The sequence below is a fragment of the Ovis canadensis genome, chromosome 18 (genome assembly GCF_042477335.2).
Source record: "Ovis canadensis isolate MfBH-ARS-UI-01 breed Bighorn chromosome 18, ARS-UI_OviCan_v2, whole genome shotgun sequence".
Taxonomy (NCBI): Eukaryota; Metazoa; Chordata; class Mammalia; order Artiodactyla; family Bovidae; genus Ovis; species Ovis canadensis.
Window position 1 is genome coordinate 70,259,672 of NC_091262.1, and position 26,468 is coordinate 70,286,139.

The following is a 26,468-nucleotide window of genomic DNA, read 5'->3' on the forward strand; positions in this document are numbered from 1 at the left end:
TCTTAATCACTGCTAATTAGTACGTAAACTGGTATAACTATCTTAGAAAACAATAAAGCACTGCTTTGTAAAATTGAAATTTCTGTACCTTCTTAGATATGTGTCTTAAGACACATATTCAAAGTCACACAGCTAGTGAGATCTGGGGTCAGGCCCAAATATCCTGGCCCTGGCTCTAAGGTCTTCCTATAGATGCTTCTCCATTAAATACTTGGAGGGAATATTCTAGTCTACTTCTGACATCTCAGGACTATGCCCTGAGAGTAACTCAGGTCCTTTTCCAGAAAAGCAGTATTCAATTGCTTCAGATTTTCTTTCTCAGTCATCGGGCAGTGGTGTATCCCTGGACCATCATTCCAGTTCAAAAGCTCTTAGAAGCTATCCTTACTCTGTAAGTGATCAATGGGACTTTTCTTTAGGACAGAAGTTAGTTACTCTAATGAAACAAGTCTTAGGGAATATATGGCTACCTAGAGCTATGCTTCTTATCACATACTTTGTATACATTCTTTTAATCCTCACAGAAAAACATAAAATAGGCATTATCCTTATTTTATAGTTAAGAAAACCAAGGCCATTCCCAAGATTTACCATGATAAGGGGCCAGGAGATAAAGAAGAATCAAAAACTCTGTCCATGTGAGTAGAGGCAATTAACGTACACAAACAACGTATCAGTGCTAGTGAATGCTAAGTCTCTTCAAACATGTCCGACTCTTTGTGACTCTATGGACTATAGCTCACCAGGCTCCTCTGTCCATAGGATTCTCCAGGCAAGAACACTGGAGTAGGCTGCCATGCCCTTCTCCAGGGGATCTTCCCAAACCAGGGATCAAACCCATGTCTCTTGGGTCTCCTGCATTGGCAGGTGGATTCTTTACCACTAGTGCCACCTGGGAAGCCCAGAATTAATGTATCACCACCATTAAAATAAAAATGGAATCAGAGACACACAGGTTCCTTGATGTGCTATGGTGATGATAATGGTTATACTCAGTACTAATCTGCCATACCTGTTTTTTAATTTTTTGTTTTTCTTAAGCGCAGGATAAGAAAGAGGAGCACAAATGATTTGAGCAAGACAACAGGCATTTCTCCTTGACTCAGAAAATTGTAACAGCCTGGTATTTCTAGAAAGAGGATTTGTACTATTATCTCCCTGGCAATTTTTAATGACTAAGAGCATTAATTGTCTTCGAGGGGCAGTGTGGATACCTGGCTACATGAGGCATCTGGACAGTTCCAGGCCCCTTCTTTCTTTCTTTACTGGCAACCACCCCTCCATGTCACAGAAGGTACATGTACAATGGACACTGAATTAGCTGGGGAGCACATTCTCCTTTATCTATCATGTTGACTCAGAACAAACTATGGTCCTTCTGTTTCCTCTGTTTCCATGTGGAAGACAGAATCTGCCCTGAAAATCAAAAAGCCTTTATAGTGCAGACAGGAGATCCTAGGTACAGCTCTTGCCCACTCAACATCCAAACTCCTTTCACAAGGTAACAGCATTCCAAATTTCCTTTAAGAAACCATCTTTCCTCACCTTTAGTGCAGTGTTCCAGACAGCTTTACAACCCAGTACTGGCTCCAGCACTGGGCTGGTGATGTAGGCTCAGTAAATCACAGCCCAAATCGTTGCTGGTCACAGTAATAGGCTCAGGACTGGGCATGTGACCCAAACTAGCTAATAAAATCCTACTACATCCTTTTACCAGAGTTCCAAAGATGGAAGCAATCTCTCTCATGTTGGTAACCTGGTAAGAGAAAAGCCTGCAGCTGCTAGGGGCCACCTCTTAGGAGAGCCTGCCCCGAGAATGAAGAAGCCTTTGCACTGGAGACAGGAGACCAGGAGAGAAAAAAAACCAAGTCCATATGATACCACATGAGCCCTTGGATCTAGCCATCTCTGGGGCTAATTCTGCTCATGGACTTCTCAGTTATGAAAAACCATAGCCTTGGTTATCCAGACCTGTGTTAGCAAAGTGATATCTCTGCTTTCTAATATGCTGTCTAGGTTTGCCATAGCTTTCCTTCCAAGGAGCAAGCATCTTTTAATTTCATGGCTGCAGTCACTGTTCACAGTGATTTTGGAACCCAAGAAAATCATATCTGTGACTGCTTCTACTGTTTCCCCTTCTATTGATGGGACCAGATGCCATGATCTTGGTTTTTCAATACTGAGTTTCAAGCCAACTTTTTCAGTCTTCTCTTTCACACTCATCAAGAGCCTCTTTAGTTCCTCTTAATGTTCTGCCATTGGGGTGGTACCATCTGTATGTCTGAGATTGTTGATATTTCTCCCAGCAATCTTGATTCCAGCTTGTGATTCATCCAACCTGGCATTTCACATGATGTATTCTGCATATAAGTTAAATAAGCATGGTGACAATATATACAGCCTTGCCGTACTCCTTTTCCCAATTTTGAACCAGTCCATTGTTCCATTTCCAGTTTTAACTGTTGCTTCTTGACCTGCATACAGGTTTCTCAGGAGACAGGTAAGGTGGCCTGGTATTCCCATCATTTTAAGAATCTTCCACAATTTGTTGTGATCCATACAGTCAAAAGCTTTAGCATAGTCAATGAAGCAGAAGTAGATGTTTTTCTGGAACTCCCTTGTTTTCTCCATGATTCAACAAATGTTGGCAGTTTGATCCTGGTTCCTCTACCACTTCAAAATTCAGTTTGTATAACTGGAAGTTCTCTATTCATGTACCGCTGAAGCCTAGCTCAAAGGTTTCTGAGCATAACCTTGTTGTTAATAGACTATGAAATAAGCACAATTGTACAATAGTTTGAACTTTCTTTGGCATTGCACTTCTTTGGGATTGAATGAAAACTGACCTTTTCCAGTCCTGTGGCCACTGATGAGTTTTCCAAATTTACTGACATATTGAGTGCAGCACTTTAACAGCATCATCTTTTAGGATTTTCAATAGCTCATCTGGAACTCCATCATCTCCACTAATTTGTTCATAGTAATGCTTCCTAAGACTCATTTGACTTCAAACTCCAGGATGTCTGGCTCTAGGTGAGTGACCACACCATTGTGGTTATCTGGGTCATTAAGACCTTTTTGTATATTAATACACTGAATGTAATCAAATTGCCCTACAACTTTAATGAACCATAGAGTCCTAATGTTGGCTTGCACTTTGTCCAAAGTCAGAGCACCAAAAGTAATAAGTGAATGTATTTCACTTTAAAAGGTAAATACTGGGAAACCTGCTCAGTGATCCTAGACATCTCTGCAGAACACATCAGTCTAAAGCAGTCCTCACCAACCTTTTCCATTTGGAGGCATACGTAGAAAATTCTACAAGTGTATAAGGCACAATGGAGAGAACCAAGGCAACTGGTCCAAGGACTCAAAGCATCCCAAAGCCCTGGAAACCATCCCAGGAGCTGAAGGGATCGATATACAGGTATACCTACCCTCCAGGAACCAGGTAGGAAGCTTTATTAGAAGAAAGTAGAGGAAGGAGAGGAGGGGACATGTTTCAGAGCAAGTCCTCCAAGGAGTCTTCTCTTAACAAGACGGGTGACCTCCCTTATCTAATAGAACATTCCTCATCCTCTGTACACCATTCTGAAATAGTGATTTTAAATTATCAGCACTGTTTTTCAGAATCAGCCTGCCAAAACCCAGCTGTTTTTTGCACAGTCAGGCTTTCTGGGCTATGTGGCTCTGGGTCCGTGGGAAGGACCCTCACTCTCCCGAAACTGCCTCTGCTCTCAACAGCAGACCCAGATGCTCAGCCAAGAAACAAGGGGACAGAAGGTCACAGGACTGGGGGCGGAGGGAGGAGCATCCACAGAGTCAGGCCCAATGAATGCCATTATTCAAGCCATGATTGAAGCGCTTCTTCAAGAACGGCCAGAGGAGTCATTCTCTTTGAACTCTGGGGGTTTAAGAATGCTGAGAACCCAGATGGCAGACTTCTCTGTTGACCCTTATGGTCAAACAAGGATAGAAGGGTGGAAAGAGCTTCTTTTTTTGATAAACCCAGGAGCTCAACTTTGTCCATGAGTGCAAAGACTCTGAGGAAAGGCATGTTGCTGTGGCTGTTTTATTAATAGCTGCATCTTCCTGTTTATCCAGCACTTATTACCCAACTTCCTTGGACAGCCGGACCATCAACAAGCCAACAAATATTACCAAACCTGCTCCATATGCAAGACAGGAGGTGGTGGGCTATGAGAGAGACACAAAGATGCCGAAGACTTGAGGCTTCAGTAAATCAGAAGCACAGACACATTTCTAATGAAGTCTAAGGGAGATGATGATAAATGGCTCAACAGAGGTACCAGCTAAGTGTCTGAGGAACTCAAGGGACGGTGGGGAGGGAATCCAATGGGCTTGGGATGGAGCGGTAAAGATCTAAGAAGGCTTCCTGGGGGAAATCACCTAACAGCTGGGTCATTAAGGATAAGACCAAAAACCAGCTTTCCCAATGGCCTTTGATGTCACAAGGGTCCCCAACCGTCCCCCCCGCCCCCGCGCCGCCAACCCTGGGAGAAAAAGGACTGTGTCCTGTGTTTCGGGCTGAATTGTGCTCCCCCCAAGATTCATGTGTTGAAGTCAAACTGTGTCTCTTGAAATTCATTTGTTGAAGTTCTGAGCCCTGGGACCTCAGAATGTGACTGTATTTGAAGGTAGGGTTTTTAAAGAAGGGATTAATTAAAATGAGGTTATTAGGGTGGATCTTAGTCCAGCGTGGCTGGAGTCCTCACAAGATGGGGGAATTTAGACACAGAGATGTACACAGAAGGAAGATGATGTGAAGATGACTTTTTGCAAGCCAAGGAGAGAAGTCTAGAACAGACCCCTCCCTTCAGGCGCTTAGAGGAATCTGGCTATGCTGGAACCTTGACCTTGGACTTCCAGCCTTCAAAACTGTGAGAAAACAAATGTTGTCCTAGCCCTCTAGTCTGTGGTGCTTGTTACAGCAGCCCAAGTGCCCTCGGACCTTCTGCGTGCTTCCTCGTGGCTCCAAACACCTCCCTCCCTGGAGCCTGTCCCCAGACTCCCAGAGGAACGCGACGGCTCGCCCTCCCCCTCCTCTGCCCGGTCTCAGGGTTCTTACTGTGCGTGTGGCTCACTGGACTCGACTCGAACCCCACACACACTTCCTCAAGGCCAGTAGGCTGCCCTGGAATGCGATCCTGGCAAGCCTGCCCTCCTCATGAGAGCTAAAAGCCAAGTCACACTATCTCCTGCTGTCTTATAATCGCTCTCTATTTTATTAACTCTTTTGTGACTTGTTTGCTTCTGAAGTACCAGGGTCTCCTGCCACCTTTTATATTTTCCTTTTTTTTTTTATCTTCAGAGGGAGATCATGCTAACAGTCAAATTTATTCCATTTACAAAACTCTTTTCCAAATTGGATTTTTTAAAACTGCTTATTTGGTTTTTGTTGTTGCTGTTGCTCTTCATGCTCTTCTGCTTGTGGGATGTTAGTTCCCCAACCGGGGATTGAACCCATGCCCCCTGCATCGGCAGTGCAGAGCCTTGACTACTGGACCTTCAGGGAAGTCCCCCCTTTATAACTCTTTATGGAGCTTGAACATGGAAAGAACAGAGCTGTATGACTCACAAAGAAGATTCAGCTCAGCCTGTCCATGCAGCTGGGTTGGGGCAGAATTCCCGTGAAACCAGACTCTAGTGAAAGCAACTGTGGCCAATGCAATGAGTCTGCTTTAGAAAGACAGTTGTGTTTATGCCCTGACTCACCTTATCCTGACAAACACTAGCTTGCCCAAACCGCTTAGAATATAAAAGTTAACACGGGCGCCAGAACCAGAGCTCCCTGGTCTGTCCATCTGAGATCGTATGATGTTCATCTCTTATCCCCACAGGGAGTGAGGGCCTAAACTAACCCTACAGATCACTGTCCTCTGTGAGGCCCACAGACAAGAAGGGACTTGTTCAAGGTCACTCAGCTTCAAATCCAGTCTCTTTCCACAGTACCACATGGTTTTCTGGAATCAGGAATCCAGTGAGTTTAGGCTCTCTCCCTCCTCTGCAAATGACAGGTAAGGTGACTTTGGGCAAATTATGTCTCACCCCTGGTCTCCAGGTTCCCATCTAAACTATGCCTGTCCCTTCTCTGGGTAGACTTCTTGAGTCTCTTGGGCAGAGGTAGTTGCCCCTGTAATGTGTATTCCAGAGCAGCCATGTGGTTTGCAAACCCATCCCTACTTGTGCAGGCACAGGTACACACACCCACTCTCTCTCTCTATTTCCCAGGGGTCCTTGAAGGAGTCCTGCCCACAACTGGAGGATGAAGCGTGGGCCATCTTGGCCCCAACCTCCGCTCAGCACTCCATAAACATCTCAGACCTCATCTTCCACTCCACTTTGACCAGGAAAATCAAATTTTACCTTTAAAACCCAATTCCAGTCTGGCAAAATCTCAACTTTTTTCTCTTGAAACCACAGGGTAGGAGAGGTCTCAGACACTTGAGGTTCTGAAAGTACCACTCTGGGAATTAGAAGTGTCCCATGCAAGCCAGTCCTAAAATTTGAATTCACTCACCCAGAAAGTTCCCAAGAGGTTTAGAGCTGTGATATCTGGGCTGGGTCCTAGTTTGTTTGAACAAAATGCTAACAAGCCCAAGGTGAAGGTTTCTTCCTGTAATTTCAATCTGCTCACCACAGAGGAAAACCCTGAGCCATGACCACAGCCTGCACGCCCCCAGTCCATCACAACCGCAGCTGGCTTGCCGGTCATTTGTCCCAAGTGGGAAGAGTGAGGATGTGTGCACTCTTCCCTGTGGACAGGTGAGGTGAGGTGAGGTGAGCATCAAAGTTTAAGTACAGCACAGAGACGTGGCAGACTCAGGGAACCACACTTGGCTGGATATCCTGGTTGGACTTTGGACAGTCCTCCTTCAACCCAGATAGCCTCATTCATTCATCTGGAATTTCATTAAAATTGTCTATGAAAACTATATACCAATTTAATAATAACCCTTAGAACAACAAACTAGTGAATTCAACAAAAAAAGAAGCAGACTCACAGATATAGAGAATGAAATAGCAGTTACCAGTGGGGAGAGGAAGCGGGAGGGGCAAGATAGAGATAGGGGACCAAGAGGTACAAACCATTGTGCATAAAATAAGCTATAAGGATATAATGCACAGCACAGGGAATATAGCCAATATTTTATAATAGCTATAAATGGAATATAACCTTTCAAATGGTGAATCACTATGTGGTACACGTAAAAACATATATTTTTGTATATCATCTATAATTCAATTATAGTAATAATAACCCTCAGAAAAAGCTTAAGAGTGAAAAAGTGAAAGAAAAAGGTAACAGGGAGAAGAGATCAGACCAAATAACTCCATGTTTCTGTCAATGTTCCACCTTCCTTCTTAGGTGTGGGATAACAACAAAATAATGGAGTTCATCTGAGTCTTCAGTCAACACTCATTTGACAAATACTTATCAGGCACCAATGATGGACCAGGCATAAACAAGGATACAGCAAAAACAAGATAAGAGATTGAACAGACAATAAACAAACAAGCACTGCCAAGATATGGAAACAACTCACAAGTCCATCAGTGGATGAATGGATAAGGAAATCCGCCATAAAAAGGGAAATCTTGCTGCTTGCTACAACACGGAAGGGCCATGAAGGCATTATGCTAAATGAAATAAGTCAGAGAAAGACAAATTCCTTAGATCTCACTTACACACGGAATCTCCCATATACCAGAATAGACTGGTGGTTGCCAGAGTCAGCACTGGGAGGGTGGACAAAATTGTTGAAGGGAGTCAAATGATACAAATACCCAGCTATAAAACAAATAAGTCATAGGGATGTAATATAACTCATGGTGACTAGAGTTAATAATACTGTATTGCATGTTTGAAAGTTGTTGAGTGTATATCTTAAAAGTCCTCATCATAAGAAAAAACATTTTTTAAAATTGTGTGTGGTGATGGATGTTAACTAAACTCACTGCGGGGATGCAATATATTTTGATACTGTGCTTGAAGTCCTCCAGGTGATTTTAAACCTGCTCCATTTCAAGACAAACAGTGTGGACCTAACAGAAGCAGAAGATATTAAGAAGAGGTGGCAAGAATATACAAAAGAACTATACAAAAAAGATCTTAATGACCCAGATAACCACAATGCTATGATCACTCACCTAGAACCAGACATCCTGGAGTGTGAAGTCAAGTGGGCCTTAGGAAGCATCACTACAAACAAAGTTAGCGGAGGTGATGGAATTCCAGCTGAGCTATTTCAAATCCTAAAAGATGATGTTGTTAAAGTGTTCCACTTAATATGTCAGCAAATGTGGAAAATTCATCAGTGGCCACAGGACTGGAAAAGGTCAGTTTTCATTCCAGTCACAAAGAAGGTCAATGCCAAAGAATATTCAAACTACTGCACAATTGCACTCATTTCACATGCTAGCAAAATAATGCTCAAAATTCTCCAAGCCAGGCTTAAACAGTATGTGAACCAAGAACTTCCAGATGTACAAGCTGCATTTAGAAAGTGTAGAGAAACCAGAGGTCAAATTGCCAACATCCACTGGATCAAGGAAAAAGCAAGAGAATTCCAGAAAAACATCTACTTCTGCTTCATTGACTATGCTAAAGCCTTTGATTGTGTGGATCACAACAAAGTGTGGAAAACTCTTAAAAAGATGGGAATACCAGACTACCTTACCTGCCTTCTTAGTAATCTGTATGCAGTTCAAGAAGCAACAGTTAGAACTGGACACAGAACAACTGGTTTCTAAGGAAAGGAGGATGACAAGGCTGCATGTTGTCACCCTGCTTATTTAACTGTTATGCAGAGCACATCAGGCAAAATGCCAGGATGGATGAACCACAAGCTGGAATCAAGATTGCCAAGAGAAATATCAATAACCTCAGATATGCAGAAGACACCACCCTTATGGCAGAAAATGAAGAATAATTAAAGAGCCTCTGAAAGAGGAGAGTGAAAAAGCTGGCTTAAAACTCAAAAAATGAAGATCATGGCATCCAGTCTTATCACTTCATGGCAAGCAGATGGAAAAACAGTGGAAACAGTGAGAAACTTGTTTTCTTGGGCTCAAAAATCATGAGGACAGTGACTGCAGCCATGAAATTAAAAGATGCTTGCTCCTTGGAAGAAAAGCTATGACAAACCTAGACAGCATATTAAAAAAGCAGAGATATTACTTTGCCTACAAAGGTCTGTATAATCAAAGCTCTGGTTTTTCCAGCAGTCGTGTATGGATGTGAGAGCTGGACAATAAAAAAGGCGGAGCACTGAAGAATTGATGCTTTTGAACTGCAGTGCTGGAAAAGACTCTTGAGAGTCCCTTGGTCTTCACGGAGATCCTAAAGGAATAAAGGAAATCGACCCTGAATATTCATAGGAAAGACTGATGCTGAAGCTGAAGCTCCAATACTTTGGCTACCTGATGTGAAGAGCTGACTCACTGGAAAAGACCCTGAGGCTGGGAAAGATTGAAGGCAGGAGGAGAACAGGAAGACAGAGGATGAGATGGCTGGATGGCATCACTAACTCAGTGGACATGAATTTGAGCAAAATCCAGGAAATGGTTAAGGACAGGGAAGCCTGGCATGCTGCAGTCCACGGGGTCACAAAGAGTTGGACACGACTGAGCGACTGAACAGCAACACAATGGCAAGTTCAGAGCAAATAATGAAAAGAATTGTTTCAGAGAATGACAGCAGGGTGACTTCGGAAAGGGTGGAGAGGAACGGGCTCGTTAAGAAGACGTCTACTGAGCTGAAGCCTGAAAAGGGGGAATGAGCCAGGGAGCGTTCCAAACAGAAGGATTTGCAAATATAAAGGCCCTGAGGTAGGAAAGAGCCTGCTCTGTTTGAGAAGACAAAGGAGGCCAATGCAGTGAGCATATGTCTCATGCAGTGAGCATATATCTTATGGGAGGAGCTGGGTCTGAAGATCAGCAAGCCTACACTCTGGTTGGCCTCTCTCACGGACAAACTGTGAGATGTTGCGACAGTCATGCAGCCCTTCAAGTCATCCTTCTGAAATGGGGACGTGATTCTGAGGCTGCCTACTGGTCTGTTTGAAAATTCAGTGAGTTATTAGATGTGAAAGCACTTAGAAAATGGAGAGGCAGTGTTCAAGTGGGAATTATTACAATGAAGGGAGTCACTTAAGGATGTAACCACAGGATTGAGCTTCCCATAGTGAGTGGCCATCAGACCACAGGCCAGCACCACCTGGTCCTTGGCCAACTCCTGCTCTCTGCAGCTGAATGAGATTGAGATGATCCTTTAAAAGGGTCTGTTTAGAAGAACTGAGTGGGGGTGGGGATTTCCCTGAAAGACGGGATTGTAGAACTCTTACATTCTTAGCCTGTTGGTCAATCTCAGAAGAGTCTTGGCTCTGTAAGGAATCTGTGTTTTGCTCCAGCTGCTTGTAGACTCTCCCCAGGTGTTATAAAGGCAATGCCAGATTTATTACAGAACTAGGCCATGTGCTATCATCACAGTCAAAGCCAATTTCATCACCATCCACTGATGGCCTTTTCCTGGAGGTACTCAAAAAGGACTCATCTCTGCCTCAAGCTTAAAAGAAGGCTCCACAATATCACTGATGAACATAGATGCAAAAATCCTCAACAAAATTCTAGCATACAGAATGCAACAACATATTAAAAAGATCATACATCACGACCAAGTGAAATATAGTGAAAGTGAGTATACTACCCAAAGCAATCTATAGATTCAATGCAATCCCTATCAAGCTACCAACGGTATTTTTCACAGAGCTAGAACAAATAATTTCATAATTTGTATGAAAATACAAAATACCTCGAATAGCCAAAGCAATCTTGAGAAAGAAGAATGGAACTGGAGGAATCAACCTGCCTGACTTCAGACTATATTACAAAGCTACAGTCATCAAGACACAAAGACAGAAATATAGCTCAATGGAACAAAATAGAAAGCCCAAAGATAAATCCACACACCTATGGACACCTTATCTTTGGCAAAGGAGGCAAGAACATACAATGGAGAAAAGATAATCTCTTTAACAAGTGGTGCTAGGAAAACTGGTCAACCACCTGTAAAAGAATGAGACTAGAACACTTTCTAACACCATACACAAAAATAAACTCAAAATGGATTAAAGATCTAAACATAAGACCAGAAACTATAAAACTCCTAGAGGAAAACATATGCAAAACACTCTCCGACATACATCACAGCAGGATCCTTTATAACTCACCTCCCAGAGGAATGGAAATAAAAGCAAAAATAAACAAATGGAACCTAATTAAACTTAAAAGCTTTTGCAGAACAAAGGACAAGGTGAAAAGACAGCCTTCAGAATGGGAGAAAATAATAGCAAACAAAGCAACTGACAAAGAATTAGTCTCAAAAATATACCAGCAGCTCATGCAGCTCAATACCAGAAAAATAAATAACCCAATCAAAAAAATGGGCCAAAGAACTAAACAGACATTTCTCCAAAGAAGACATACAGATGGCTAATAACACATGAAAAGATGCTCAACATCACTCATTATCAGGGAAATGCAAATCAAAACCACAATGAAGTACAATCTCATGCTGGTCAGAATGGCTGCTATCGAAAAGTCTACAAGCAATAAATGCTGGAGAGGGTGTGGAGAAAAGGGAACCCTCTTACACTGTCAATGGGAATGCAAACTAGTACAGCCACTATGAAGAACAGTGTGAAGAGTCCTTAAAAAACTGGAAATAGAACTGCCATATGACCCAGCAATCCCGCTGCTGGGCATACACACCGAGGAAACCAGAACTGAAATTGTACTCCAGTTGAAGGGTACTCCAATGTTCATCGCAGCACTGTAACAGCTAGGACATGGAAGCAACCTAGATGTCCGTCGGTAGACAAATGGATAAGAAAGCTGTGGTACATATACACAGTGGATTATTACTCAGCTAGTAAAAAGAAGGCATTTGAATCAGTTCTAATGCACCTCTAATGAGGTGGATGAAACTGGAGCCTATTATACAGAGTGAACTAAGTCAGAAAGAAAAATATCAATACAGTATATTAACGCATGCATATGGAATTTAGAAAGATGGTAACGATGACCCTATATGTGAGACAGCAAAAGAGACACAGATATAAAGAACAGACTTTTGGACTCTGTGGGAGAAGGTGAGGGTGGGATGATTTGAGAGAATAGCACTGAAACATTTATATTGCCATATGTGAAAAAGATCACCAGCCCAGGTTCAATGCATGAAACAGCACACTCAAAGCCGGTGCACTGGGACAACCCTGAGGGATGGGATGGGGAGGGACGGTGGGAGGGGGGTTCAGGATGGCGTACACATGTACACCCATGGCTGATTCATGTCAATGTATGGCAAACCCACTACAGTACTGTAAAGTAATTAGCCTCCCATTAAAATAAATTAATTAATTAAAAAAAAAAGAAAGCTCCAACCAGGACTCTGTGGAGCATGGAGGTGATATCATTGGAGGTGGTCGGATAATTAACCCCCAGAGTTTAGAGTTACTGCAAAATCACTGCCTCCAATAAAAAGATACCACCTCTAAGTCTACCTCCCCCCAGAAGCTAGTTTCCACTTAGTTGTCACAATCATGTCCACATCCCGAGCAGTCAGGGCTGGAGGGAGCCTTGGAGACTGTGGTCCAGGCCCATTGTATAGACAGGGAAATGGAGCCTAGAAAGAGAAGGTTTAGGAGCCACGACACCTCCTACCCCGAGCTTGTGCAGTAATGGGATTAAAACAAGACTCCAGCCTACTGGGTTCCTAAGCCAGGAATCTTCAAATGGATATCAAGACACTACTCCTCCACTTAAAAACCAGTGTTCCTAGAACAAAGCCCAAGAGATTATCATGGCATACATGATAGTTCCTGCCAAATTGCTTAGCCTCGTCTGTCACTCTGTGCCTGTTTCATTTCCACACAGCAGCCATGCACTGGGTCTCACAAATGGGCAAGTGACCAATGGGCTCATGACCACGGCTGGCCCTCACCAGTATTCTTCAACATGTCAAGAAGTTTCTTGCCTCCACATCTTTGTCCAGGCTGTTCCCTCAACTCAGAAAGCCCTTCCCCATCTCCACATGAAAATCCTACTCAAGCCTCCAAAGATGGACTCAAATGCCATCGTATTCATTGCCAGGGGCTTCCCAGGTGGCTCGGTAATGAAGAATCCACCTGCCAAGCAGGAGATATGGGTTCACTTCCTTGGTCCAGGAAGATATCCTGGAGAAGGAAATGGCACTCACTCCAGCATTCTTGCCTGGAAACTCCCATGGACAGAGGAGCCTGGCGGGCTACACTCCATGGGATCACAGAAGAGTTGGACACGACTACACAACAACAACCCATTGCCAGAGCAGAATCCTTATTCCTTGTGGGCACTCCTACAGCACTTGGTCATACTGCGCTCGCCGCCTCCCACACTCAAGCTCACGGAAAGACTCTGATGGGTTATATGTATCCACCCCTCCCCAGCTCCCACTCACATCTGCTCAGCTGTGAGATCCTGAGGGCAGGGACGAGTCTTATTCATCTTTAGATCCCGTCTTGGATCCCCTCTCAGAACTTGGCAATATCTAACACAGAGACATACTCAGTGAATACCTGTTTAATCAAATGAATGTGCAGATGTGTAACACCTGTCCTTGTGGAAGGATGCTGCAACCACTCCAGCCAGGGCCAACAGAGAATCTCATACCTGCTTTGACTGCTGTCCCATTTCCTTGAGCTGTAATTGTGTATGTGTTGGGTCCCCTACCTCCTGCCAACCTACCCCAACTCCTGGCAAGAGAACAGACCTCTCCAGAGCAGTGATGATGCCTGATTCACCTTTCTGTGCACAGCACAGCTCCCAGCACGAAAATGATACATAAATAAAGTCCATTAATGATAATAAGTTAACCCATGTGGTTAATTTTTTATTGAGAAGTAATCAATTTCTCTGGCTCATTTGACTCTATAAATACAATTCACCTCTATACCTATTAGTAAATACAATTCACCTCTATACATAATTCTGCTTATTAAACAAATATTTTGTTGCTGTTCTTTAGTCACTAGGTTGTATCTGACTCTTTGAGACCCCATGGACTGCAGCATGCCAGGTTCTTCTGTCCTTCACTATCTCCTGGAATTTGCTCAAATTTATGCTCATTGAGTTGTGATGCTATCTAACCCTCTCATCCTCTGGTGCCCTCTTCTCCTTCTGCCTTCAACCCTTCCCAGCATCAGGGTCTTTTCCAATGAGTTGGCTCTTTGCATCAGGTGCCCAAGTATTGCAGCTTCAGCTTCAACATCAGTCCTCCCAATGAATATTCAGGGTTGATCTCCCTTAGGGATGACTGGTTTGATCTCCTTGCAGTCCAAGAAACTCTCAAGAGTCTTCTCCAGTACCACAATTCAAAAGCACCAGTTCTTCATTGCTCAGCCTTCCTTATGGTCCAGCTCTCACATCTATACATGATTACCAGAAAAACCATAGTTTTGACTACAAGGACCTTTGTAAGTAATGTGATGCTTTTAGTTTTTAATACGTTATCTAGGTTTGTCACAGCTTTCCTTCCAAGGAGCAAGCGTCATTTAATTTCATGACTGCAGTCACCATTTTGGAGCCTAAGAAAATAAAATCAGTCACTGCTTCTACTTTTTCCCCTTCTATTTGCCGTGAAGTGATGGGACCAGATGCCACAATCTTAGTTTTTTCAATGTTGAGTTTTAAGCAAATATTTATCAAGCACTAAAAATACAAGGTGAACAGGACAGAAAGTTCCTGCTGGACATAGAGATGTTAAATACATAATCACAAATATCTATTTATCACAGTTATGGAGCATGCGCCAGACACAGTGCGGGAGGCTGTGGTCACTGAGGTTGGCACTGAGTTCATCGTCTGCCATGGCGCCGGCATCCCATCATGCTTCACTTTGCTCACAGTGGCCCCAGCAGAGGTGGCCACCCCTCACCCAGCTCAGATGCAGAAAACAGATGATTGTCTTTCTCCCCAGTGGGAATGAAGCTGAGTCTGGGATTTTTGTGCCTTTGCATTATTAATATAATCTCCCTTAAATTATTATCCCCTGCTTCCCACGGGAACTGTTGAAGATGCCAATTTCATACTGATTCCGGATGCAAAGTCTGTTCTGTCTGACCTCATTGATTCCTGGGGGATGTGTTAAGACCTGTGAAATATGTGGGGCTCATAAATCAACTCTGGCTGGGTTTCTGCAAACGTTTTAGTTTGAAGGAAAGTCAGTTCACACTGACAAGTCCCCCACGCCTCACCGCCGCCCAGCCTCGACCCACCCGCCGTCCCCTGGAGCCTGTCGATGCTGGCTGCCTGGGGCAGGGCCCAGCACTGGCTGTCCCCATCTCCCCTCTGGCCCAGCTCCAACAAGCCGAGGGAAATGGGAGGTCAGTCCTTAACATCCAGTCTGATGTCTGAGGCCCTCTGGAGGGAAGGAATCCTGTGAATGTCCTTTCCCTGCCAGCCCCCAAGGAGATGGCCCGGGGACCCTTCCCCAAGCATGCACCTCTGTTTCCAAGACAAATAGGAGCCTCCCGCTGCTTGTTGGGCTCCAGAGGATGCCAATGGCAGGGCCGCACAATTGAATGGCGCCCCTTGGAGTTGTGCGAGGAGCTGATCCTGGCTGGAAGTGGATCCCTGAAAGCCAGTCCCTCCCAGGGCAGAGAAACAAAGCCCTGGCTCCAAGGAGAGCACAGCTTATCACAGATTTTTCCTAGCATAGCCCAGGGCAGAAAGGATGGTAGAGGTAAGCTCTCTTGGTAAGTCAATCTGAGCAGATGATTCTTCACAAGCATCTTTTCCCATCAGCCCCTCAGCTACAGTGTAAATTCAATTCAGTTCAATGCTTGCCAAGTGCCAGTGGTCCAGTGAAGCATGCTGGGTGGGGGCACACACCGTGAACACGGTGCTGGCACTCAAGGGACAGAGACGCTTGGTCATCCTGGTTCCCCTTTGGCATCCAGCACAGTGGGAGCCATTCAAGGGGCGTGCTTTGAGGGGGTGATGAGAGACCAAATGTGGAAGTGAGTGAAGGTCCCCCCAGTCACCTGGGTTGAACGGTGCCCGCGCTTTCCTTCTATTCATCCCGTCACTCATCCATTCACTAGTTGCCAATAGCTTGTTGAGAGAGGAGGGCATGGCAACCCACTCCAGTGCTCTTGCCTGGAGAATCCCCATGGACAGAAGAGCCTGGCGGGCTACAGTCCATGAGGTCGCAAAGGGTCAGACATGACTGAGTGACTAAGCACAGCACAGCTTGTTGAGAATTCACACTGCCAGATGCTGAGGGTAAACAGTGGATGCTGGTGCAGCGGCTGTATCCAAGGAAGCCCCGACACTGTCTCAACTTCCAACACCCATGTCCTGGTGAGAGCACGTGGACTCCTGTCTGCCCTCTGTCGCATATCTGGAGGCTGCCAGGAAGCCTAGCCTTTCTGGCCTTAAGCAGGAGACCACCCAGCCTGCTCAAAGATCATCTGACTCAGGGGTCTCTAGGTGATGGGTCAGCCCAGCCCACCAGCACTGCCTAGTCACCGCTTCCCGGGGCAGTGTGGTCTGGAGTCTGTCTTTCTGTCAGCGTGTCCATGTGTCCAGAGAGGCTGGCAGCCGAAGAAAGAGAACGAGTATACCCATCTGGCCCCTCGGCACCCCCAGAGGTAAGAGAGCCCCAGAGAATGACTCAAGGGCAGCCTCTTTGGCTGAGCAGGGATCAGAGTGGAGCTGGGAAGAAGCATCAGCACATGGTTACAAATGCAAAGGCGGTTTCCCTCCCTTTCCCTCCTGACAGCTGCCCACCTGGGATAAGCCGCCAGTGAGCAGGGGCCACTTGCCTGTCTGTGTGCTGGGCAGGGACTGGCTAGAGGTGATGCGACAGACGGGCTGCTCCTCTGTGGAGAGGGTGGTGGGAGTGACAGACAGCAGCAATTGTTTGGGGGGCGTAGACAGCACATCCTTTGCTAAAACCAACTCCACAGGGTATGCACTCCCATCCCATCTGGAGGAGAGGTCTCTCAAAGGGTTTATAGCTCGGAGCCAGGCACCTGCGCTGGGGGTGGCATTTGAACTCCAGCATCTCTGAATCGAAAGCCCACACTTTCCCCACACATCACACTGCCCTCCACCACTCCACAGCCTGTCACCCAGTCCCTCCAGGCCTCTGAGAACACAAAGATCCCCGTTCTTGGCATAACAGCAGATATAACTCAGGCCTATCAGACGGTATTTACATGAGGATGCTGCTGTCGGCAGCATTAAATGTGATTCCTCACTTATGGCTTGAATCAGTTTCCTTGTATGCATGCATACACTCTCCACAACACGAATTCTTTGCTTTCATATGGCATTTTCCCTTCTTTATTTCATCTGATCCGTTCCTAACAGCACAAAGAGTTCCCAGCTCGCTGTTTCTTCCATCACACTGGGTGTCGGAGCTGCACACATGCCCTGTGGACCCCGCCCACACACGCAGATCAGAGCCACACAGAGCTCCGGCAGAAGCTGCGAGGCGAGCAGAGAACCGCTGCGAGGCGAGCAGAGAACCTCTGCGAGCAGCTCTGCTCCCGGGTGTCCAGTGTGTGTGCTCACCCCACTTCATCAGAGGCATCTTTGCAAAGAAATCTACAACCACCTGCCTCGACGACGAAAGAGGAGGTACAATCATCTTTCTACATATCGGGAACCGCTGAACTTCTTTGAGAACCACAGTACCAGGCACCTCCTACTAATTTCAAACACATGTGGCTAAACAGGCTGCAATGGTCCACTCGGCCCTGGCCCCAGAAGGTGACTGCAACCTTGTGCCCTCCTGCCCTGCAGCAGGGCTCACTGGAGACCTGGCCTTACACTCGCTTTCGCCAGAAACAGCCACAGTGGGGCTAGAGCTGCTGTGGCTCAGAGCTTCTCCATCCTCCTGCAACACCGCCTGCCCTTCACACACAACTGGCTAATCCCAGAATGGAACATGATGAAAAGGAACAGGACCAGACCAAGGAACATAAGGTGAGAGCCAAGAAAAAGTTGTGGTTCATTGAGAAAATGGCCATGCTAGGCAGCAGGGAAGTGCCTACCACACACACAAAGGCCCGGAGAGTTCCCATCCAGCCCCAAGGCCAGCCGCTGCCCTGACCTCACTGCGGTCAGGGTGAGGTCCCCTAGGCCTCACCTAGGCCAGTCCCTGCAGCCAGCTCCAGCTGTGGGTAGGTAGGGCTTCCTCACAAATGGAGGACTGGCATGGTCCCAGCAGAAGATGTCACTGAGTACGTGGGCTGGTTGAAACATACAAGTAGAGAAGGACCGCGTTACAAGCAATCCAGGTGGGAACGAGTTAACAGAAAACCCAGGCTGTCTGGACATAACCATCATCTTCCCTAAGGGCCAGGGATTGAAGAAATCATCTGGTCTAGGACATGTGTTTTGCAGACCAGTGAAGCCATGGACCCGTTTCTCAGAGTAATGCTTTTAATTGCATAAATTATATTCATAGGATTATGAAAGAAACCAATACTACTGAAAGTTATCAAAATATTTTTTAAACAAATGTATAATATATCTTAGAAATGACAAGGTTGGGCAGTAGGTCTAGTATCTCCCACAATTTTGCAGTGATGGCAAGTGGGACTATTTCAAAATACATCAAGATCTTCAAAGTGTGTCAGAATAACTGGCACAGCTCTAATGTGATGTATAAATATCTGTGTTTCTCTTGTCAATACTGCCACAGGTATTGTTAAGCATTCTGTGGTTTATTGCCTATATAAAGGCAGATAATGTTAAATTTCATTAGAAGTTAGTAGGGAAAAAAAGATAAAACCGATCTGCTAAATTCTATCCACAGATCCCATAGTAAGACCCCTAATCCCTGCTTTTTACAGATAATAAACCTTAGGTCAGAGAAGCCAAGTGACTTTCTTAATATCACACAGCGAATACATAGCTGATCTGGGATCAGAGAACATTTCTTACCGATGTCCTAACTTTACCACTACAACATGATGCTTCAACTTAGGCTTTAAAAACATTTCTTTGGGGCTTTTTGTTTTCGTTTTTCAACAAAAATAAAACATTCTTCTAACAAATTCGAGCAATATGGGAATTACATTAAAAATAAAGTTTCTACCTTTCTTTAAATGCAGGCCTATCTAAGGGTAGACAGATGGATGGTAGCTTCCCTGGACCAGCAGCATCTCATCATCCAGGAGCCTCTGCAAAATGTGGGGCCTCAGGCCCCACAGTAGACCTGCCACGTCAGATTTTCCCCATAGGTGACTCTGGGGCACATTTGTATGCGAGAAGAGCTGTCCTGGACACCCTCCTGGAGTCCCTTCTCTGCTGAATTCCCCTTGGAAGCACAAGTAATGCCAATTCCTGCCACCGAAAGTGGCAAGAATTTAACCCTCCATGCTCTAAAAGGCCTGTACTCTTTTCTTGCTGTTGCTGTTTCTGCTGCATAACGAAGTGAACCCGCTCTGCATATACACATGTCCCTTCCCTCTTGAGCCTCCCTTCCACCACCACTCTCCCCATCTCACCCCTCTAGGTCATCACAGAGCACCAAGCTGACCTCTCTGTGCTATACAACAGCTCCCCACTAGCTATATATTTTCTGCATGGTAGAGTATAAATGTCAACACTACTCTCCCAGTTCATCCCACCCTTTCCTTCCCCTACTGTTCACAGGCCCATTTCTCTACACCAGCATCTCTATTCCTGCTTGTAAGTCTAACTCCCAAAGGAAAGAATAAACAATAGTAGAATAACAAGACTAGGAATATGGAGTAGCAGAATTCATCACAGAATGATAAGATCTGACGCACCCAAAACAGTATAACAACTGTTATTAACCTTTACAGAAAGCCAGCCTCCATGCTAGACAAGTTATGTGAACTATCTCAGTGAAATCTCACAAATATCCTCTACTAATAATTGATACTGTCATCCCAGTTTACAGATGGAAAAACAGGTTCAGAGAGGTGACAATGCTTGCTCACTACCCCAGCCAGTGACTAGGAAAGATCTGAAGCAAGATGGGACAACCTGAGTGCAGGGGCTGCACATGAACAGGCTTCCTAAGGCCCAGTTCACAGGGACATCTGAACAAATCTGTGTCCTGCTTCCGTCTGGGTCCCCTCCTCCCTGGGCCTGCCTGGTCTGGTCCCAATCCAGCAGCTAAAGAGCCCCATGGTCTCAGCTTCCTGTGCTTCCCTCCTGGTCTCATCCTGAGGACTTGGTTTCAAACCTGTATTTTTGAAAATATGAAGAAAAGCCTGCAGGAGCTGCCCCATCCAAGCACTCCTGCCCTTGTCTTATCAGCTGGGTAGTTTGTTTTGTTTCACAATTAAATAAATTCAGGGTTCACCAGCATCTCAAAGCACAATCTGACTGAAGTCTCATAAAGTGCTAAACTGGGCAAAGCCCAACAAAGTCTGCAAGGTGAGTGAGTACCAAGCTCAGTTTTAGGTCATTTTAAAGGTTTTCAAGAATTAGGACCTTGGGTCTTCCCTGGTTGTCCAGTGGTTAAGACTTCTCCTTTAACCACTGAGTACAGATTCAATCCCTGATCAGGGAACTAAGATCCTGCATGCCACACACAGCCTGGCCTAAGACATTAAATAAATTAAGTTATAAAGATTAAAGCTTCCTTGCAAAAGAAAAAAGAAGACCAGATATCAATTTTAAAAAAAAATTAAGGCACTTAATACATTTTCAGACTTGATGACTCTCTATAAGTTATCATCTCAAGACCTGAGAATCTTTCTTTTCTCAATTAACATTTACCGAGTGATACTCTATGCAGACACTGGGTGAGATATTTTCACATGTTATCTGTGAAATAGGCATTGTTGTACCCATTTCACAGATGAAGAAACTGAGGCCCCAGTCTCATAGCTAGGAAGTAGCCAAACCAAGGTGAGTATCAAGGCCTGACTGGCTTCCAAGTCCCGGCCCTCTCCACTCCAGGAAACAGAGCCTTTTCCTGTCTCTGCCTTATCTTCGAAAAATCTCAGGAACCTATCAGAGGCCGCCAAGTATTTCAGCTGCTTTTTCCATGACTAATCTCCCTTCCTTGATGCTAAGCTCTGAAGACAGTCCCATGGCTGTGCCCAGACTCCCTGCCCCCCTCAGTGCCTAAGCCAGAGCCTGGCACCGAAGAGGTGTTCTATAAACAGGGATTGACTACATATTGGCTGACTTTCAGGAAAAATAACTCAAGAGAACGCTTCAGGCCAACGCCATTCATCTTCCCAAAGGATCCATATGTGTTCCTCTCTGCCTGCTCAGGCGCTTTGATCAATGAGAAAACCCTGGGCCAGAAGGAAGAATAAAGATATTGCTTGTAACTCCACAAATGACCAGAGGAATTCCTGTAGTCCCTGGGGCAGTGTGGTTCTAGTAAAAGGCTGCTTTCTCAATTGCGAAATGTCTCATGAGCATTAGTTATTGGTGGAGTCCCTAGTTTGGCCACAGAGCCAAGTTGATTAGCAAAGCCAGCATGAAGAATGTCCACCCAGAGAGGTGACAAGTTAAGCCACAAAGGAAACAGATACGCCTAAAAGAGTGGCATCAACATGAGGGACCTTAGCCAAAAGTCCTATTCTCAGAGGCAAAGTGATGGTAGAAAGGTTCCTGAGTGGGGGTTCATATTCTGGGTGCCCCAACCACTCAGCTTAGCTCACCCCTCCCTGAGTCCTCAGCATCAACCCTGTTAGCCCCACAGCATCCTGCCTTTCATGCACCAATTCCATCCTCCTTGCCGATTAACCAAGTCCGTCTGGTTCTCCAATCTCTGAGATGCTGACCATCATCTCCCCCAAGGGGCCAGGATCCAAGGGACACACTTTAACCAGCCACGGGTCCCACTACCCTCATACAGGCTGCCCTGGTGCTGAGTATCCCCAAGCCAGGGTGCCGGTTTTCTGGATGACACAACACTTTCTTGGTTCATGTAATTCTTGTGTCACTGTTCACTCAGCCTGCAAAGGCCCTGAGTGATCCAGGTTTACATCTAGGGGCCTGTGGACTTAAACCTGAGGCCAAACTTTGTTCCAGAAGGAGCAGGGTCTAGGGATCTCCCAAGTAGAACAGAAAACAGAGGGGTCAAGAAGGCAGCTCAGAGGCTCAGGGGACCTGGGCTCCAAGCCTGGCCCTGCCCAGCCTGCAGAGACAGAGGACAAGGAGGGAAATCGCTGTCTTGGAAGTGGGTCCAAAACCCAGAAGGAGCAAACCTCAGTGAAAGTGTCCACTTGCTTCTTTAAGCCAAACTTACTTGCAGTTTATGTGCAGAAACCTGGACATGGAAAGAAGAGCAAGGACAGTACCTAGAAAACAACTGGCCCAAAATTTAAACTTAAATTGGATCAAACCTCTAGGTCTAACTATTACCAGTTTACAGAAAAATAGACAGGATGAAGAAATATGCTAAATACCACTCCAAGAACACAACAAGCAAGATCTCAAATGCAGGAAATTCTACAGGACAGACGACTCAGCCTCTTCAACAAATAAGTGTGAAAGAGACAAAAAAGATTAAGAAGCCGTTAAGAGACTTGTTCATCAAATGTAATTTGTAGACCTTACTTGGATCTGATTCTAAAAAAAAAGAAAAAAAGGACATTTATGAAAGAATCACAAAAATATGAACTCTACCTGGATATTAAATGATAAAAAGGAATTACTGTTAATTTTTGTAGGTTTACAATGGTATTGTGGCTATTATTTTTTAAAGAAGCTTTATCTCTTAGAGATAGATACATTCTGAAGTATTTAAGGATAGAACGATTTGATACCTGATATTTGCTTTAAATTGATCCACTTGGTCAGGGTAAAGAAGAAACAAGAGTGGGTCTATATTGACAATTCCCAAACTGAGTGACAAGTAGGTAAGTGTTCACTATGTTTTCTCTGCTTTTGTCTAGGTTCAAAGTTTTACAGAACAAAAATTTATTTACCAAAAAAAAAAAAAAAAAAAAGGCAAGAGAAAGTCCTAGTTTTTCATCAGGGCTCCAGGACTGACTCCTTTGAGGCTTGAACCTTGACCTTGTTCAGCCTCAGTTTCCTCATCCAGAGCCTGAATGGATTCAAACCCTGGGTCAGCCCCCACCTGCTGTATGACCTTAGACAGATTCTTAACCTCTCTGAGCATCAGGGCCAGGAGAATAACAACAGTCCTGCTGTACAGGGTTGTGGTGAGGATTCAACATGTTCATTCTGGTAAGGATCCTAGCACATAGCATCATGTGCTTGCTATTATTACTACTGCTGCTGCTGTTACTGTTGTTGAGCATTTTCTGTGTTGAGGAGGAGGAGGAGAGGCCCCTTGGAGATGTGGTCCTCCTCTCCCACAACATCCAAGTTTGAAAACAATAGATACATGCACACCTGAAACTATCACAACATGGCTAATCAACTACAATCCAATATCAAAGCTAAAAAATAAAGAGGGATTCCTTGGTGGTCCAGTGGCTAAGACTCTGCTCCCAGTGTAGGGGGACCAAGTTCCATTCCTGGTCAAGGAACTAGATGCCACGCGTCGCAACTAAGAGTTTGCACGCCGCAGCTTAACGTCCGTGCTTGCTGCAATTAAGACCCTGCTAAGCCAAAGAAATAAATACATTAAAAAAAAAAAAAAAGAATACCCAAGTTTCAGAAACACTTTCCAATTCTCCACATCACAGGCCACTCACTCTCGCTTCCTCCACAGGATCAGACCTACATTCACCCCCTCACCTCCTCTTTTCCCAGCAATATCCCCCTCTGGGTTCCTTCGGTTCCTTCCCACCCACGCCCACGCCCACCCCCGCCCCCACCCCCACCTCCACCCCCACCCCCACCTCCACCCCCACCCCCACTCCTGCCCCAGCCCCAGCCTTGCTTCCCTGTGGCCTGTTCCCAGGCCCCGCCTCTCTCATCCCTCCTGGGGGCCTCCTCCCTCAGAAGTCCCCTCTCACAATGCCCAGAAGAACCAGTGTAAACCAGGAAAGGCGGGGTGGGGTGAAGGGAGGCGGGGAGGAACCCGGGACTTATGAATACATAAGGCTGAACTTCTGGACGTGGACGGCCCGGTGCCAGTCCTCGCTAGGGTTCCTGGATTGTATTCTCCTTACAAAAGGGCCATTATGAGGCTCCGCATCTCCCGTGAGACAGGTTGGAGGCGTAAAAGTGCCTGACGTCACAGAGACCGGGAGATGAATAGGGTTCCCAGCCGCGTGCTTACTCTCCAGTGCTGGGATCCTGGGAAGAGGGCTGTGAGGGGAGGGGGCGCATTGGAGTTCCCAGCTGTTCCCCAGAAGGGGTCTGCGGGACTGCCACCCGAGACCTGCCCGGCCCTGAAATCCTGGAGTGACTCACGGGTCCTGACAACCCCTTCCTCACTTCAAGATGTGCACGTGGTCACGCGGCTTCTCCAGCCCCACAGGACATCCTGAAGAGCAGCTCCTACCCCCCAACTCTCTCTCTCTGCCTTTTCTTCCAGATCATTCCTCTTCTACCAAATGAGAGCAGTCACGTAGGCGAGTGAGGAAAATGTAGGCTGGCCGGTCAGCAGAGCAGGACCTCCATGCTACCTTTGTAATTACCTCTCTTGGTGGAGTCCACATCCTCATTTTTATAGAATGAAGAGGCTATGGGTAAAGATTGTTAAAGTCCCTTTCAGTTACAATCGTCTATTGTCCTAGTAGTCATAAGGAAGTACATTACTATCTTCCCCACCAGCACTTCAGTCTGTGACTTGATTGGGTCCTGTGTTCTTTTTCCTTGAACACTCATCTATATTCAGCGTGACCATCAGTCAGCTCCTTGTCCCTCTCTCTCTCTCTCTCTCACACACACATACACATCTTGAGATCAGTAAGAATAGAGAAGTCTGGACAAGGCGTATCCAATTTTCCCTTTTGCTCTGAAAGACACTTTGTTTGCATATTATTTCCATGTAGTCAAATGAAAATGCACACTCATTTGCATGGTCATATAGAAGACACGACAAAATCACCAACACAACCTCCCCAGCAGTAGGTTACAACACCACCTTCAGAGCCCTGGAATGGGACCAACAATCTCATTAAGTATCCTGATGGTCTCGCAAACTTTCAGGGCACAGGAAGGAAATATTAGAATTTCAATTCATATTTTATTTTGATCACATTCTTTAAAATTTTCTACGTTTCACATAAGCTTTACACTCCTCAAACCATATGACACTAACAGGATGTGTGTGTAATTTATAAACATGCATGTAATAAGGGTCCAGATTCAAAAAGATTTTGCAGATGGAGCATATGATTAAAAAACTTGGAAGCAATCATCACTCTAGACCCACCTTCCAATGCTGGAAACAGTTGCAAAGTTTTGGTCCAACCAAAGCTTAAACGATGCGTGGGGATACTGGGTAACCCTCCACGAAAGCCACACTGGCCCACAGAGCTCCAGCACTCCCCCAGGCACCATCACAACACTTGCCAACAGCCTGGGGAACCCATGGCATATAGCATCTTCTTCCCCAGGATCCACTCACACTATGAGCTCCCATCTACAAGGTTCCGGTTGGTCAAAAGACTGGTCCCCACCCAAGGAACCCACTTTCTTTCCAGAACAATTGGCCTTGTCCCTCAAGGCTTCTTTTCTTTCAGGAGCAAACATTCCATTCAAGGGTGTGTGATGCCGAAGGCTCTAGAAAGCTGGTCCTTTTTAGATCTTTAGATCCTCTCTCTGGGATTCACTTAGTATGTTTGACCGAATATATTTGTTATTGAACAGAGAAAAAACATGAGCTTGGTCTTCAAATAGATGGATGTTAGATACAATTGAAAGACAGATAGATAACAAATACGTAGATGATAGATAGGATAGATAGGTGAATACACAGATGAACATAAAGCAGAGACAAGGTGGCTTTCTGGAGACGACCTTGGGCTGGACTTGCTGGACAGGAACGTGGCTTTGCCAGCACAGAGGAAGCCTAGGACGCTGGGCTACTCACCCACACACTGGTTGCTTTCATCCATCTGGTATCCAAAGCGGCATATAAGAGGCCTGGAGATGGTGGGGTAGTTTGGAGCTGACAGCGGGGGTGCAGCTGCTGGGTAAGAAGCTGAGTAGGGGTTGGAGTAGGGGTTGGAGTAGGGCCCTCGGTACACGGGGTTCGTTCTGGGGATGCACAAATACCCGCCGTTTTGGTTGACACACATCATGTCTCCTCGGCAGGCCTCAGGGATGGTCCGGCACTCGTCAACATCTGCAAGGCCACAGAAAGGACAGGTGTTAGCAGCCCCTCAGCCACATGGTACAAACTGAAGCAGAGCTCTGTACTGACAGCACCAGGAAGAACCCCAACCATGAAATACCAGCATCTGCTCCCAAATACGTAGGGCAGTGCCTGGCTCATCACCATCAGGTACTACCCAAATATTAGCTGAATTGAA

The 26,468-nt window shown here is 45.5% G+C and overlaps 1 protein-coding gene across 3 annotated transcripts in view; it reads right to left on the reverse strand.

Annotated features, from left to right (window-relative positions):
* The window catches only part of FBLN5 (fibulin 5), an 88,245-nt gene that overhangs the window by 51,100 nt on the left and 10,677 nt on the right, over positions 1 to 26,468 (reverse strand). For all 3 annotated transcript variants that reach the window (XM_069559606.1, XM_069559605.1, XM_069559604.1), the window contains one exon: positions 26,027 to 26,281. In XM_069559606.1, the coding sequence (XP_069415707.1) occupies positions 26,027 to 26,281 (255 nt within the window). The remainder of the gene's footprint in view (positions 1 to 26,026; positions 26,282 to 26,468) is intronic.